This window comes from Hetaerina americana, unplaced genomic scaffold (assembly GCF_022747635.1).
Source record: "Hetaerina americana unplaced genomic scaffold, ioHetAmer1.1.p SCAF_3, whole genome shotgun sequence".
Lineage (NCBI taxonomy): Eukaryota > Metazoa > Arthropoda > Insecta > Odonata > Calopterygidae > Hetaerina > Hetaerina americana.
In genome coordinates, this window is record NW_027286874.1 from 104,084,279 (window position 1) to 104,102,693 (window position 18,415).

Consider the following 18,415-nt stretch of genomic DNA (forward strand, 5'->3'; position numbering starts at 1 on the left):
AGCATAAGTATATATTATTTCAACCACCTTAACATGGAAAATATCAAGAGCCATTGGACTTGCAACTGTAGTATCTATCATTTTGGAGTACGTGGAAATGAAGTAGCATAGAAACACTTTCTTTTCATAGCCCATCTCGGGGAATTCATTTTCACAATTCAATGTAGCAGCATTTATACAAATTTATTGGTTATTTCCTGCTCTCAAATTCATTCAGTATGTTAGCATTCGATACATAATTAATCTTAATTTGCTATAGTATATATCAATGACATCATCATGGAAATTCAAATTCATGTGATATTATATGGCTGAATAGTTTGATGCAAAGAAAGTTATCGATGTAGTAATTTCAAATACAGTTTTGTATAATCTTACTTATTGTTAATAAGAAAGAAAATGGTTTTCATAAAATATTTTTGAATCCCTTCTTTAGAAGCTAAAAAGAAGAAAATACTGGATCTCAAAAATCATTTTTCTTAAATGATAATTGATGATTAGAAAATCAAAAGTTTTATTTTCTTTGTAATTTCATGTTCAAAGCAAAACTAAATTATGGAGTGAGCTTGAATATTTTTTGAGGAATCTCTTTATTTGATTTTAAACTGGCAGTATATTTTAGTTTAAATAATTAGTTATACCAATGAACTTCCACAAGACCATTTTTATATGCCTGTCCAAATCACACTGTACAAGCGACTATCATGGAAATGGAAATGTGGTGGAAGAGACTGCAAAAACAATTTTGTCCCCCAGTAAACAATACATGAGTAACAATAACTAAGGCAGGCTTTTATCGTGATCATTTTCTCTCTCTGCTTAGCATCATCATTATTTCCAAATTGGGTAGATAAATTTTTTTATGAACATGAGAGCAGTTTAGAAAAACCCAAACCACCAAGTTTCAAAATCACACACATTATCTCTATTGAAGTCATTCCTTAAAATAACGAAAAACCGATTGATTATAAGGGGAACACCGAGCAGTTGTACAATCAAAAGATAACCAGCTTTCAGCAGCCAGCACCGTTCCTTACAATGTATTGATCAGTAGGTACCCCTTTTTTTTATTAGAGCATTGCTTTAATGTGACAGAAAAATATAGAAAATAACAGTGTAAAATTTGATGTATTATGATGCAGTCTTTCTTTTTGTGAGAGTTAAAAACATGATTGAAGTGGGTGAGTTCAAACTTCAATGTACCATGATCACAGAAGTAAACATTAAAAGAAACAAATACACACCTTCAAAAAACCACTAGGTGCTTGAGAAACAAACTTGTTTGAATTTTCTCAACAAAGCCTTCTAGTTCAGGAAGCACAGCTCTGTACGAAAGAAATTCACTCTCAAAAAAAAACCCCTTTTCACTCGAGGGATCAACTCACACACTGGCTTGATTAATTTTACCAAAAGATTTTCATTACAACAGCAAGGTACTTCACAGTTGGCACAGTCAAATAGATACGAGTGGAATGTGGCATTTTTTTTAGCTATAAATCAGGCATCCCTCATTTTAAGGGTCCTCCCAGCATTGCCCGATCTCAAAAAAAAAAAATCCCTTCACTCGACATGCCCACTACATACCAATGAATTGGGTAAATATTTATCACAAATTGTTCACGCTTATCAAACCGCTTGAGACACTTGTGTGCACTATAAAAGTGGCTTCGTGGTGGTGGTGGAAGGGGTAGGAGAGAGCCTCGAGGATGGTGGGTAGGAGGAGGAGGAGGAGGAGGGGCGGCAGTCCGGCAGGGCCCATGGGGACGGGCCCCCTGGGGCCCCCCCTCCCATCATCTTTGTCTCGGCTGTGGCCCCCCCCGCCCCCGCCCCGTCGTCACGTGTGGTAGTCCCGCTTGAAGTCGATGTTCTGCTCAGCACAGAAGTCGCGCGTGATGGGGAGGCAGGTGAAGTGCAAGCAGGCCTCGCAGTCGTACACGGGCACCACGTAGAAGAGGAGGACGAGCAGTAGGAAGAGTAGTGTGGCCGACACGAGGCACACCCAGATGAGTGCCACCTTGCGGCGCCGGTCGAATGGCAGGCCACTCCCACCGCCACCAAACGAGACAAACGGCAGCAGGGCATATGAGAGGAGGAAGCCAAAGACGAATCCAAAGAGGTGGGCGTAGTTATCAATCCAGGGGAGCAGGCCAAGGAGGAGCAGCACTGCCGTGATCAGCAAGAGTCGAACGAGAGCACGTCCCGGGCGCCGCAGCATGGGCCACGCATGCAGGACCTCCACCACCAAACACGCCAAGAGGCCAAACTGAGCACCAGCTGGGCCAACCTGTGGTTCAATTGATGGGATTATTGACTAGAGATTCCTTTTCCAGGTATATTTTTAATAGTTGAGGGTATGGAGGGTTATCTACAGGGTCTCATAGCTACCAGTCAATTTGCAAGTCCTCTAAAAACAGTACATACATAATACAAAACTTCCCCAACCGTACTATTAAATGTGAAAAAGGAATGATTGTTTTGACCGGCCCTGAGTAAGTTAGCTGAAAGGGTATTTAAGTCAACTTGTAGCTAAGAGAAACATAGTCCAAAAGAAGTAAAACCAAGGTGGTCAAATTTATGAAAATATTTGATTCATTGAATGGTATGGTTTTTATGTGCCTAAAATGGATCAAAATCTTACTAATCTTGAAAAATGGCACTTGATGAAAGACTAAAAAAAATGACTGGTCTCAAGTATGCTAGCAGGACTTGAATTGCTGTTTTTATCCTTCACCACATTTTAATTCCATTTTCAGAAAATATGCAAGTCGAATCGAGCTTTTAGAGGATGATTAATTATGCTTATGTGCATCATTTTTTAGAATTATTGGATAGAAAATGAGTCTTAAACTACAACAGCATTTCATTGTAATTATTTTTGCATGCTTATCAAGAATCATCTTGGTGTAAACAAATCAGCAGAAATTTGGAGGTATGGGAGAGAAAAACTGTTGAAAATGTTGCTTGCACTAATTGTACCAAGAAATAATTACAGCTGGGAACACAGGCTTAATATACCCCATGTTTTAAAAAGGGGATAAGGTTGTAACAGTTACAGAGGTATAAGCCTTTCAGAAGTCACATATAGATCTTTTCTTCAATCCTTTGTGAAAGAATCAATATTTTAACAAAAGAAATCATTGAGGTGTGGTGTGGTTCTTGGCAAGGAATAAGTGCTCCTGATCAAATTTTCATTGTCTGTCAGACAATAGAAAAATGGTCAGGATTTACTATTAATTCTTTGTTTATGGACTTAAAACAAGCAGTCAACTCTTGATAAAATTAGATTATAGATACACTAGAGATTTACGGCATACTTAGAAAGCTGAGTTAACCAATATGACCAATGACTTGTACCATCAATGATGCAAAGATATTAGCAGGAGGAGAAGTGAGTCAGAGAAATCAGTTAAAATTATCCTTCTTTTCCAGAATCAGGGGCAAGTGTTCTATTTATGAAAATGGCAGAAGGGGAACTTAGTTTCCAACAAAGAGTGGCCATTTTTAATATTAGCAGCACAGTGACAGATGCCACTACTTTCAAATAATGATGAATTTTGCATCAATACAATATATTAAAGACATTCTTTTCTGCCAATATAAGAAATAATACTCCTGATGGCACTAGAGTGGAGAGGATCAGACTTCAAGGAAAAATTGAAAACAGAAGAATTAAATATCTACGTACTTTTCTGTCAAGCAGTTACTTATCTTCAAAACCACTGATCAAAGAGTGATACATATTAAAGATTGATTTAACAATTCAAAAGAAAATGATTAAGGCAAGGGTTACAAAACTTTATGAGTAATTTAGCTGTCCTTTCCTTATTCATTTAAGGATATTTAAAAGATAAAAGATCAGATGGCTCTGTGGGGTTATATGTCCAGATAGAAATGGACAAAATGATAATGAAACACTAGATAGTCAAGGTTGAATGCAACCTTTAAATAAAAACTGCTGTTTGTATTAATAGCTTGGGGTATGAATGGAATCAAATGTTAAACCAAAATCAAACAATTAATAATATCATGCAGTAATTTTTCTCAGGCTATTATTTGTGGAAAAGCATATTAGATAATCTTACATTATAAACAAATTGTCATCACCCATCCAATGCCAAAAGGAGGACTAGTAATTGAGTGGGAGGAGGCAAAGGAGCTAGGGGATATTTCTCTCACCCTAATGAAACAGTTTCCATAAACAAATGACATGGCGTGTTTTCCGATCACTATGCCTTTCCTTTTCATCATTCAGAGGTCGAGGAGATATTTTTCAGGGTGTATTGTATAAATGAATTCTTGGTGGTAACGCCAATAATATACGTGAATGAAATAAGCATTAAGAAGAAGAGTTAAAGGAATGGGAGTAACGAGTTGACCAAACACTGAAACTTGTTAAGAAAAAACTACCACATGGTCTTCCAATAGAATAACAAAAACTGAAAGAGTTGATGGTGTGTGCTATCAACTGTACACACTATAAGCAGAACGTCTTGAATTGATGCAGTCAGTCACCCAGTGAAAAATGTACATTCTATCTTAAGAATCATAGCTACTTTACTGAACAAAATCATTGTACACAGTTTTCAAGACTCCACGTCATGAACTTTCTTTAGGCAGATTCTGTCACATTCAATAGAGCTGTGTGCTCTTTTCCTATCAATAATAACAAGGCAGGGATGTTTGTGAGATGGATACCAGCATTGTAAGCTAACAAATAGTTACTAACTTTGCGGTGAAAACTCTGCCATCAAAAATAATATAAAATCAGCTGTCTACATTACAGTAAGAGAGTAATAGGAGAAGATGGAGAAGGGTATTGGATGTACCTGCAGCTACCAGGTACCACTGTAATTTTACTAAGTTAGTTACACTCATGTCCTTGACTAAGGCAGGAATATGAGCTGAGTGGAGGTGATGAGTGCTGTGAGAGATTATTGAAAACAGGGGAGGAGATGAAAAGAAAAAGGAAAAATTTGTTAATACGACTTAACATATGCTAAGTTTTATTTACAAAAAAGGTCTATCACTATTTCCATTTCCTCACTATCACTCACCATGCCTTGAAATAAAATTTGAATAAATCTTACCTCTGCACGGTATGGTGTGAATATGGCACTAGCAAGATTTCCACCCACTCCTGATCCCAAGTAAATTATTCCTATCCTCAGCGGGCCAGCTAGCTTCTCCAAGTCTCTCATTAGAACATATTGTACCACAAGAGTTATCATCAGATGAAGCAAGCTGAAAAGATAAAAACATTGAATAGTTATTGCTAGACATGGAATATTGTCAGACATATGCAATATTTTAAACAAAAATCTAAAAATATTTATTGAGTTCTTTTATTTTTGCAATTTTAGAGAGTTACTATATGGGCATTTACTTTCCTCCACAACTTAATAAAATCGAGAGCTTCTTGGTACTGTGAGTGATTAATATGTTAACTATTATGGTCTCACTACAATTATAAATATTTTAATGGATTTTGAATCTGTATTTTTATATTTGGCTCACTGTGCTAATCTTAAAAAATCCTTAATTTACAATAGAATTTTGTAGGGTGAAAACAATGAATAAATAAAACTGTAAAATAATAAAGAGTAACAGAGCATAATTTTAGGGAATCCTCATTATTTTCTTCCAATTTCTTATATTAGTTATATTCAAAAGTAGATTGTTTTCTGCACATGCATGTACAAACAATAGCAAGAACCATAACATTTATGAAAAGACAGTTCACTGATATTTACAGGATAAACTTCCCCATTTAATTTTTTCCATCCTGAATATTCTCTTTCTCTAGGATTTTTACAATAAATTAATTTCGCAAAATACTTTCACCATCTAACTCTAGTTAGCTGCAGTCACCTCCTTTTCTCGTTCCCTCGGACCACCTACCAGACCATTTATGTTACCCTAAAATGTTTACACAATTGAATTTGAAGCCTAAAATTATTTTTCTCATTTTGTAAACATAGTTTTATGGAGTTATGTAGCTTCAGGGAAAAGGTTAACTCATTCAAATGTATCAGACAAAATTAAAATATAGGACATTTTTGGCTGATTTACATATAGACGACACTCCAAAGGTTTATTTTTATTCTGTGATACATATGATTTCCTCTATTTCTAAAAAAGAAAATGTTTTTGCATAGGGTGGGTATTGACGATTATTTGAAGCATGCAAATACGAAAATTAGATTTTTTCTTTGATTTAGGTCACAAGACTGCTAGTGCAATTTGATGTTATTATATACTTGGGACATATATATGTATTTATGTATGTACTGCTATCCTGGTATTTGTTTCCATATGTCTTTTGGTTGCCTAGTTCATGAAAAGCTCAAGTAGGTATCTTATGAATCAAAATAAATTTATATGATTAATTGAAAAATTGTATACATTATATACATTAATGGTTTATTTCTAAGTTACCATGATTTTCTCTCCACACTCCCTCGGGTTGCTAATTACTAACTACTCTTTAAAGTGTGACTGTTTTCTGATTGAAAAATGTCCATGTGAATTATTAATCTTAGTCATCTAAAAAATCGTAATTGTTCCATCATATCAGTGTCAAAAATAAAATGAAATAAATACACAAAATGAAAAACAATTGTTTGTTTTTACAATTAAAATATACATACACATTAACTTAAATACTAAGCAAATTTTGCAAATAAACTTCTAAAATCAATGAATTCAAGGTGAAATTCCCCTTCACTACAGTTCACAAGTATGGATTGTCAACTGGAACTGACTATGGTACTCAACAGTATAGCTACAGCTTAGATTCAATAATATAGTTTGACTAAATGTGATGTGGAGATCACGGGAAACTATTGTATCGTACCACGTGCTCGAGACATTGTCCTATTAAGGCAGTGGTGATTCGCATCAGATTTTAATGCTATGATAATTCTGAGTCGTATTTTTTTAAATTTTGAAATGTCAGCAAAAACATCCTAAACAATGAATATGTAATTATTTTGAATACATTTTGAGTATATTTTTTTGGCATGGAACTTATTATTATATTTTACATTAATATATATGCAAAAATTCGTTTCACTGAACAAGTGTTTGGCTAAATGAAAAAGATTGGGGAATGAATTATGTTCATATTATGAGATTGCATTGTATCATGCATAATAGTTAGAAGTAATAAAAAGAATGACTGAGACACAATTCATCAAGACCTATAAGCTACAAGGCACTTGACAATAACATTCAGTTTCCTAGGATATGGTCATCAATTTGTGCAGAATTCTGAATAATCATTAATCTACCAATAAGTTCTGCATACAGGCACCTTTTTCAGTGGAATTATTGTTTAGAAGGTTCACCCATCAATTGGAACATGAAATTAGCTTCAGTAGTTTTGTTGTGCGAGCTAAGAATATCTTCCATATTGAGGTACCTATTGATTTTTTTCCCAGGGATGAAACATTTGAAGGACTACAGTTGTAGATGTATGATATGACTGATAATAATAAGAAATATCAATTACCCAGCATGAAGAAAGAGGGAAGTCCACAGACGATAAAACTGGTCAGGAACTTCGGGATTGAGAAAAGGAATCATCCCACAAACATTGTCCAAGCAGGATACCTGAATATAAAGGCATTCATCAGTAACATGAAACAATGCAATTTAAAATTTATGTTATATTAATTACAATAGAAACTCTAAATATATCTAACATAAATATTCATAGCATGTGTAATCTGCATTTTTTTCTTATAGTTTAATCAACTGTTTCCAGCATTTATCATATTTTCAAATTGGTTTATGATTTAAAATGTTTTTAGGATAAAAAAAGACACAATGATCAACCCGAAGTTCAGTTTGGTAGGTGATGGTAGAGTTCAACCAGTACTAAGCCCGATGGCATGCGAATATTCACATCATCATCAAGGTAGGGGGACCAGCTTGATTCCCTGTGCCGGTTATGGTTTCCCTGGAAGATCTGGTACCCAAAAAATCACATAGCTTGGGTGGAGCTGCATGTGCCCAGAGTGCTCTGCCCGGGAATCGAACCCGGGACCCTCTGGTCAGCAGTCCAATGCTCTACCCCCTGGACTACTGCAACCTTCTATTTTTAGGATAGATATATTTATCCTAAACATTATATCCTCTTAGGATAAATAGATATTTATGATGATTTACTTTTTATCCATAAATTAGGTTTTTAAACGATGAAATTTCTGTATATTTATATGTGATGTGATGGCATTTGTTTGCACTTGAATTCACATAAATATGTGCACTGAAGTGTTTGACATGAGCAAGATCTAACCTTGAGGAATATTCAATGAATCCCAGCATATATAATTACAGTAGGAGATTGCAGAGGGATATGCATGTCCCATATGTCCATATGAAGAAGACTACTCTGGGTCCTAAGTTACTTTGAAATTTGATTGGGCATAATAAACTGCCTTTGGTTCTAAAAACTCCCATTGGAAGTCCTGTTTGTGTAAGCAAGGCAAAAGCTCTCTAACTATATATATAAATGCTTCGGTATTGTCCAGGAACTCCTGGAACAATGAAACTGGATTACACTCTATTTATGTATTTATTTTTGTTCATTTGGAAATTTTCTGTATGTTTATATGTGATATGTATTCTGAAAAATTGACCACTGGAAATTGAACTATTATGATCACTATTATTATTATTAGCAAATCATTAGATATAAATGCTTGAAATTTTATTCAGAGTAATGTAAAAGAAATTACGCCATGATAATTGTGTAAAAAACATCATTTGACTTGACTTTGGATTTTGAATAAGAATCTCCCAATTGCCAGCCAGGATTTTTAACAAGGTACATCCCTTAGGCATTGTGATTCAATAACTGAGAATTTGTACCTGAATGCTGGTTTGAATTTCTATTGTAATTTTTCCACCTTCTTATGCACTGAAAATTTATAATAAGCAAACACCTCACATAAGGAATATTGCCTGCATTAAGTTTGTAAATTTAGCTGCTATTGAATTTCGAATGGTCTCCCTCCCCTACTAATACACATTTTTGAAATTTCATGAATTATAATAAAAATTTATATCTACAGCCTTAAGTATTATTTCATGGGCAATTAGTCAGTGAAATATTTGCAAAACATTCTTCCTCAAATGAGCCAGAGCAAACATTTTGACCAGTTTTATAAAATATCAATTTATAATTTTTTCCATTCAATTCAAGGGGTTAAGTTCAGCTATGATAGATGGCAATCATATTAATAAACAATATTTACACCTATTCCTCAGTGTGAGGATCATTGCATATATTTTCTTAGAATTTTCCCAACAAATATATCCAGAGACCTGTTCCAAATGCATCATTTTAACCAAAGATAAACATAATGTGCTGTTTTAAAATACCCTCAGAAAGCCCTTTATACCCCTTCACAACCAGTTGTGCTTCCACTATACATGTATTGCAAAGGAACAGTTACCAGAAGCTCCCTAGTCATGAGAGATAAACTTATTTCAGATGATGTTTGATAATTTCTGCAAGACTTATCAGAAAATAATTGTGATAAGGACAGAGCCACTCCAGTGCCCTATAATTCAGTTGGTGGCAATATTTTTCTCTCTGAAACCTGAAGCAACATTGCTGCAAGTGAGAGTGACAATTGATACAGGGATGGCTTGAGTGAGCATCTGTGAAGGATGTTCTGATGTAAACATGCTCACCTGACTCTGGTGAATAATCTTTTCTCAAAATTACTACAATACTTCTAATTAGGAGGGGAACATAAAAATAAAGATGAAATTTTACATCATCTTTGCTTTGTTACGTTGGGCATTTTTTATATAATATTCATCAGTTTTCTCTCAGATATGGCTTAAAATATTTCTCAGGGGGAGGACAGGAAAGAGGGGTCAAGTGTAAGATAACATTGAAGAGGATGGGGAGGAGAAAATGCAAGAGACTCTGGTGTGTCAGCTCCTGGGGATGATGCCCTTTGAGGGCATCTCCAACTGCAAAATGATACTGCTCTTGAAAATGCTTGGGATGAAGATTACCTTCCTTGGAGAGAAATATAACAGGGAGGAGGATGGAAAGGTTGTGGGATTTGACAAAAAGGTTCATTTGCACCAGTAATGAGAACTTGGTTTTGGTCTTGAATTTTCTTTCAAAATATCCTTGTCAGATTTTATCTTCATTGCCAAATCCATGCTTTTTGCTCATGATACTACCATTATAATAAACTCCAAAACCATTCCTGAGCTACAACAAAAAGTAGACTCCACAGTAATATGCCTACAAAATTGATCTTTACATTTCAAATCTATCTATTTTGATCTATACCAAGACAACTTGAATAGTGTCAAAATATGTACAAAAAATTGCATGCATACATTTAGGCCAAAATCCATCACTGTTGTTTAAACTCTCTGATAAGGACTTAAATTTTGCTGACGGCATAAATTTCTTGGGTGTTTGGATTGAATCATCTCTAAAATGGTCCTTATATATTGACAAGTTAAAATCTAAACTTAATAAAACTCTCTTTCAAGCCTAAATATCCTAAAATGTCTTTATCATTCAAATTTCCCATCCCAATTATCAAGTGGCTATATTAAATTCTTAGTTTACTCAAGTCATATCAAAAAGATTTTTAAAGTGCAGAAACGACCATAAGAGTTATCTTAAATTTACCTTTCAGACACTCCTGCAGATCTCATTTTCATGAACTGCAAATAATCCTACTGACTGCTCTTTATGCATACAATCTGATCTTATTTGTTAGGAATAATATGCATATATGCAAACAAAACCTAAATATCCATTACCATGATACATGTACTGAGCTTGATATACAAATTGAGGCAAGATCATTTAATTTGATTGGTGAGGGACCATACCACCAAGGAGCCAAATTTTTTAACCTGTTTCCTCCAGATTTGAAAGAATCTCCTTCAAATACTTTCAAGTGTAATCTTATAGTGTACTTACTCATTAAACCTTTGTACTTTGTGGATGAATTTTGTGCATTATGTTAAGAAAAGTCTAAAATGTTGTTTGATGAATATCCCTACAAAATTTAAATATCCTTTTTTCATGTGATGTATACTAACAAAATTAATGTACATTTTATGTTTTATGACAGAACATGATGAATGGGCCTATGGTGAAGGAGGCAATAAATAAATAAATTTCATCATACAGGCCTATTAATCATATTCATGTGACTTCATTTAACAATTCACGGCAGAATGCCCATCCCTACCATCAGCCAAAAACCAAATGTAGCAAATACAAATATTAATTTTCTAAGGCAGAGTGTTGATATTTTTGATGAACTTTTCAAGCACATCAAAATATGAACTGAAGTGGAAGCAGTTTACTTAAGTGAGGGAGACTGGACCACATCTGTTGAAGAAATTGAAGCTATTTTTACCATTAGTACATACTAGAAAGAGAAGCATTTGGATGTATTCGTTTGGATCAAGATTAAGATATGCTATGATTTAATGACTGAGGACCATTGTTTTTCCCTCAGACTGTGCCATAAAATAGAATGTGCATCTTAATGTAATACTGACATCAAAAAGAAAATATCTGAGTATTTTGGAACTGATAAATTTGTTTTGATGTCTGAAATATGAAATCACAGTTGGTTGAGATTGCTATATGCCTGGTGAATACTTCAAGGGTGAGTGAGCAGTTTTTTATCTCAATAAAGCCTAGTGGAGCTTCAACTGGCATGGGGCAAATAAACAAGCCAAATTTGGATTCAAGTTCTGGGTTATGCTAGATGTAAATTCTAAATACTTCTGTGATGGGTTTTGCTATCTGGAGAAAGATGAGTTGCACCCTACAAATTCAGGGATAGCTGAATATAGCTCAACAAAGGACTTTCCTCATTTCTCTATGAAACTGCCATGTTAACTTTAAATTTGATGCCCCAGTACAAAAGTGAGAAGATACTGGCAATGGCAGTTTACCATGGAAAAAATTTATTGGTGCCAAGTAACAAGCAATCCAATATGGAATTACACAATATAGAAGAAATAACACCAGAGTCAGCCTGTTTCTAAAACAGTGGTAATGTGAATTAAAAAAATGGGTGACTAGTCTCCTTAACTACATGTAAAATTTAATTTAAAATAATGGAATTGACAATAGTAATCATTTCTGATTTGATTCCGTGTAAAGTTATTCAAAACCCACAAAAACAAAAAAAAACACTAGGTAGGCAAAATGACCACTGCTAGTGCTTTTAGCCATGAGAAAAATACAATATTTTTAGGGTCACATTATTTCAGAAACTAACTATGGGAAATGTTCTACTGAAAAAGGCATTTCACTTCAGATAAATTTGGGTACATAAGAAAGAGTCAGTGTGAGTTTGTCAGTGAAGTCATATTTCGTCGAGTGTTCATGGTATTGTTTGGTACTTCTAGTCAATTTATCGACTTATTATATTCACTATAATTTCATCATAACCATGTATAATTTCACTAGGTACACTCTGCTAACCTCACTTGTGTTGTATTCATTCAAGGCTATTAACTAAACTCACACTTTCATGGCCATAAAATTTTACAAAGATTTTGGAAGTTCCTAAGTGAGGATAAAAAATTCACAATGCACAAATACATATTTGAGACTTTGGTGACAAAAATGATGACTCACCTGGGAACAGAGAGATGCTTCTTCATGGAAATGACCACGCACAAAGTCACAATATTCTCTTGTTGTAATGCGGCATTCCCCATGTATTCCTATGCAACATGGGTGACCAATCACTTCACAGACCATGTGTTCTGCAGCTTTGTCTTTGTATTTGAACTTTTGGGGAATAGAGCTTGTTTTGCGACATATGGGCCATTTGGTGATATCATCAGGCCACTCATAAGGTGCTACAGAAGGGGGAGCTTCACAAAACCTGATGGATATTGGAGAAAATAATTAGGGTACATTTGACAAAGGAAAAGTTTTGAGAGAAATTTTTCACATTTTCATAATTTTACATTTTTTTCATCAACTCACTTTGGATCAAGTCCACACACAGAGCCAGAAATTCTTCCACCAGGGCCAGAATCACCTGCTGACCATTTCTTCCATGTGGAGATGGTCTTCTAGGTGATAAACAAGGCATCATAGAGACTATCTTGGAGTAGTAACATTTTACATGCAATTTTTAAATTCTCTTTGCATAGGTTTACATGCTCTGTCATACCAGGCAAAGCCAAATTAATTTGATGCCCACACACACACACACATTTTAAAAATCGAAATGAAAACTTAAAAAAATGAGTTCATGCAGGCATAATTGAACAAAGATTAAGCAAATCTGTAATTGCCAGAAGTTTTAATAGATATCTTACGCACTAATTTTAATCTTTCATATGTGTTTGCAATACACGTATGTGTAGGCACCTAGTTAAATTTGATTAAAGGATTGATGAACATTCTCCAAGAACACTAAAAAAACAAAATCCACCCTGGAATCATTCCTTAGAAAATTATACTAATGGAAAATAAAATAATTCCATTATGAAATTAGAACTCCATGCTGGAAGCAAAAAGGCTCTTCTTCATTTGGAATGTCAAATGTCAAAAATGTTGCCTGAAAGTTAAAATCATAAATAAATTCCATTATCTCATATGAAGGGAATCAACAAATCATGGCTAGATACCATTTATGGTATTTGGTATGCATAAAAAAATCCAAATCAAGGAAAAGTTCAAGCTCATATTGCTATCAATCACTAGTGTACCCTTACAGAAGCAATTTCAGTCCAATCATGCCATTAGAGGGAGATATTTTTCAAAATAAGGGTATAAAATAATGTTACCTACTTCTTCATAAAGCAACATTCTGACAGTGGTAATATCCTGGTGACTAGCAAAACTAGAATTATAGTGGTCATTCAAAAATGCAAATGCATATCTAAAGACTCTTACATGCAAATACCACACAGAAATTGAATATTTTGAACGTACCGTTGGCCTTAATCCTCGGACCAGTTGTTTGAAAAGAAGAACAATTCGGTTACAAAAGGTAGTTATGGCATAAAAAATAGTCATTAAAAGGTATACCATAAAAATTATCATGCTTAAATTCTAAAGCCCACGTATTATGCATGCCCATTGAAAGAATTTCACTCCAGCTGCCAACTCATAAATATCAGGGATAGGCTTCTATTTATATTTTAGAGATATCATTATTAATTTAATTCATAATAATAATAATAATAATAATAATAATAATAATAGAATCAAACAGTTTTTGGTGATGCATACATTTTTACGAGTTAAATAATGCATTTATCACATTTATATTACCCATTTTGTAATTAGGTAGCAATATTACCTCCAACTTAAATACTGATCAGAGTTATCACTGCATAAAGCCACAGTGTGAAAATTACGAACTGTTTTGCCAGTGCTTACCCAGTTGCATAAGAGAAAGGCAAATGAAATTCCTGAATTTCTAATTTTATTAAAAAAAGAGTGGGAAGCTTTAGAAAGTGTACTAGAAAGGTAGAACTGACCAAATCCCACTAGTTATATCACATTATTTTTAGGTTAATATTTTTTGTTAAATTTGAGATCAAACACTTTCTTCTTATTCTTCAGAAAGTTGCTGAGGCTTAGATTGCTCTAATTTTCTCCTTTACTATCTGGTTAATTCATCTTGCCACTTAAATGGGGTACTAAAATGTATCTTGTGCATCTATAGGTATTCCTTCATGTAACAAAGAATTCTATCAGTTTGGTAAAGCTTTTGTTAAGTAAACAAAAGGGAAAGATGACCATTAGGTAAGGTTTGTCTCAGAATTACTGAGATGAAACTTATACCCTAATATAATTATATGATACTAATATCCTATTCATTGGATCTCCATAATATTAACCTGAATTAAACATATTAGATACTTACTGAGCAATCTGCCTGAGATGACTGTACACAGCCAGAATCATCATTCCTTATACAACAAGCAGTTTCCCTTTCTTTCTCTCTTGCTTTCTCTATTTCTTTCATTACCTTGTAATCTTTCCGCATACAAGGAGCAAATTTTGCCCCTAAATGAATAAGGTCCGCCTGTAAGATATTGATAAGGTGGAAAAACATTAGCCTTTCATGGAATTTCAAGTTTTCAACATTAAAATTTTACACACTATTATGAATGGCAACATCTTGATTATAAAATAGATACATAAAGATTTCCTCTACTGGAATTACCATTATCTCTTACTGAATAAACTGGGTCTTAATTTTAGTAAAACAATTTCTTTAGATTTTTTAGATGTGATATTCATTGAGATTCTGTATTTATAGATGTGTACTTTTTTGGCAATAGTAATTCAAAGGGGACATGACATCCGAGATTCACTCAAAGACTATTGGACGCGATTGGATCAGTATCACTGTCATTACCTCAATGGTAATGCAATGCATTGCGATGAGTTTTAGATATTCTTCTTTCGTACATTCCTCAAAAAATGATAATGCACCAAACAGGAATAATGAAAGTTATGATAGACTCTGGAAAATAAGAATTCTTTTTGATATTCTCAATGAAAAATATTCTAAACTTTAGAGGCCTTCAGAATACCTAGCCGCGGACAAAATAAGTGTGCTATGCAAAGGCAGGGTGATTTTCAAATAATACATTTGAAAAAAATATAAGAGGGTCCGAATAAAAGTGTATAAGCTGTGTGGCTCAGCAGGATATACAGTAGATATGGCTGCTTACCTGGGGAAGAACGGGCAAAAGGCAACAAAAGACATAACAGCCACGCATGCCACTGTAAAAATGTTGACAAGGAGAGTGGAAGGAAGGGGGCAAGATTGCTATGGGATTGTTAGAGCAAACCGAACTGGTATGCCGAAAGAATTCAAGGATAAGAAACTGAAAATGGAATGTGGAGATGTGAAAGTGAGATACAGAAGAGATCTGATGGTGATTATTTGGAGAGAATAAAGAAATGCCCATATGTTGATGAATATGTATGTGCCACCTGAAGAGAGGAGCTTTTGTGATAGCCAAGGAAAAGCTCTGAAACCTGTAGTTATGAAAGACTATAACAAACGTCTGGGTTATGTAAATAAATCCAACAGAATGACTAATAGTTACTCCACAAGCAAAAGAGCCTGGAAGTGGACAACAAATTTTTCCTTCCACCTCTTTGATCTCTCAACTATTCTGAATTCATAGATTGCTTTTGTTTTTGTGGGGAGCTAGGTGAGCCATCAAGATTTTCGTTTGACTCTTGTAAAAAATTCTTATGGAGGCTGCTGGGGAAGAGAATCACCCAACATTTACCCTGAGAGGCCAGCCTGCTGCTGTGTCAGCAAACATCGTTCACTTTGACGCAAGAGATAATGAGCAGAGCATTGGATTGAGAAAGGGGAGAAAGCCAGATGCCACCTATGCTCGCTTTGAGGCAAGGAAAGCCACATGGTTTTTTGATGCTCAAAGTGCAACACAGGCCTATGCATACCACTCATAGACAAATGTTTCAAGATATATCAACCAACACTAATTTAGAATAAAAAATAAGTTTGAGATCATTTTGAAGAATGTAAAATGTAAGAAAATGTAATATTAAAATAAATAAAATGTTTATTTTTTGTAACTTGGCGTTATTTTCATGTTTGATAGCATCAGTAAAAATATAAAAAGGGAAATGTACTTAGAAACAATATATTATCTTTATTACTTTCTTTCCAGTAATAACTCATAAAATATATGAGATAGAGGTAAAAAAATAAATGCATGCAGAGCTAAATTTAAACACTCAAAAATGCTCTGGCCAGGAGATCCCACGCAGGTAATTTAAATGTTGTCTTAAAAGGTAAATAAAAAGACCACCTCATAGTAATACAAAGAAGAGCTTGTAAGTAATTCAGATGCATGATAAAATGTAAGCTTATATGTAAGCTTTCGTCAATACGGCATCTGCTACGCAAGAAAAGAAGATATGTTAAAATGCAGAAAACTCCCAATGTTCAAATTACCAAAATGTTAGCAAATATTTCATTTTCATCATAAAAATTTGTCGGCAATGATATGAAAGCATAAACAGACTCTCAAGCATTGTCTATAATAGCTTTGCACAGAAACAGTAAAGGTGCAAGCGAAAAAACACCCGACCGATAGATTGGCCTGTGGCATTCTTCACACACACCCAACTGGCCAATAGGTAGGCCTGCTGGCACTAAAAAGGTTAAAGTAAATACATACATTTGTAGGGGGGACAATTTCAGGACTCATAAGAGAGAAGGGAGCAATTTCAAAGAGAGACTTTTAATGATAATGAGATAATAAGCTACTACTGCAAGAAGGGACGGGTGGCCAAAAGTAAAATTGCTTCTGAAATCTTTCCATTTTACAAATTGAGGAGGAGCATTTATTTTGTATATGGTTTGGTTTTTTTAGGTCACAAGGTAGTAGTCCCAAAGGCTTTACTTCTGGGACTACTGCCTTGTGAATTGTGGTATTCAGAAAATCTGTATTATAGCCAGGTTTTTATATCTGTATTATAGCCATTTTACTTATATGGCATTTCAGGTGACATAGAGGAGTTCAATAAGAAATGCTAAATCAGCAAGTAAAATGCAACATTTGCTGCCTCATGAAATCTTAAAGCTCCCATTTGAAGAAGTAGTCTGTGATATCCTTGAATTTTCTATGCAACCATGCCTGGTTCTAGTTGATATTTATTTCTAGTGGATAGAACTGAGCCCCTTAGCAAATAAAACCTCAGTCGCCATAAACTCTATTCCAAATAAATATCTTTGCAACTCATGGGCAACCAATGGTCATTATTCCTTGCAATCCACCATTTTTCTCATGGGAATGTAAAAAAATTAAAAAAAAGAGATGAAAGTGCAAACTATCCACAACTGCCCACGACACCATCTGAGCAATGGCCTCACCATCACTGTGCACAACTCAAAAGTGAATATTAGATAGTGCATGCATGAGGGAGAGCGACTGCTTGTTCATTGATAGAATTTTCATTAATATAGTAAACCCTTCTTTTGATGGGCCCCAGAAAGAAGATTCATATCATATCTTTGAGCTAAATATGCTAAGACGAAAATACATTGTTAAACCTTTGAGTGATGGATTAATGATTTGCTGTAGATACTTTTGTTAATGGTGAATTAAGAATATCCTTCAGGGCTTTGTAAGTTTGGTTTTCTTACCGCTCTAGGTCCAATCCAAAAGTTTGATGGTTCCATGTAGTCAACTTGTTGCAGGGAAAGGCTAGTTACCAAAACCTAGAAAGAACAGAAATATTAAATTAATTTAAAGTTAACTTTTCATTCTTATTTTATCTACTTTAAATCATATTATCTGCACTTTTGATAGTTTCAATTCCTAATAAATATTAGCAGTAAAGGAACTACCAAAAAAAAATCATTAAGGAACACAATAG

At 34.4% G+C, this 18,415-nt stretch overlaps 1 protein-coding gene across 1 annotated transcript in view; it reads right to left on the reverse strand.

Annotated features, from left to right (window-relative positions):
• Positions 1-1,833: 1,833 nt before the first annotated feature.
• The window catches only part of LOC139690490 (inactive rhomboid protein 1-like), a 96,576-nt gene continuing 79,994 nt past the window's right edge, over positions 1,834-18,415 (reverse strand). The window contains exons 9-16 of the mRNA XM_071587947.1: positions 18,183-18,257; positions 14,905-15,068; positions 13,967-13,985; positions 13,010-13,098; positions 12,653-12,905; positions 7,511-7,611; positions 5,088-5,241; positions 1,834-2,284 (exon numbers count right to left, since the gene is read on the reverse strand). Coding sequence (XP_071444048.1) covers positions 1,835-2,284; positions 5,088-5,241; positions 7,511-7,611; positions 12,653-12,905; positions 13,010-13,098; positions 13,967-13,985; positions 14,905-15,068; positions 18,183-18,257 — 1,305 coding nt within the window. The 3' untranslated portion in view covers position 1,834. The remainder of the gene's footprint in view (positions 2,285-5,087; positions 5,242-7,510; positions 7,612-12,652; positions 12,906-13,009; positions 13,099-13,966; positions 13,986-14,904; positions 15,069-18,182; positions 18,258-18,415) is intronic.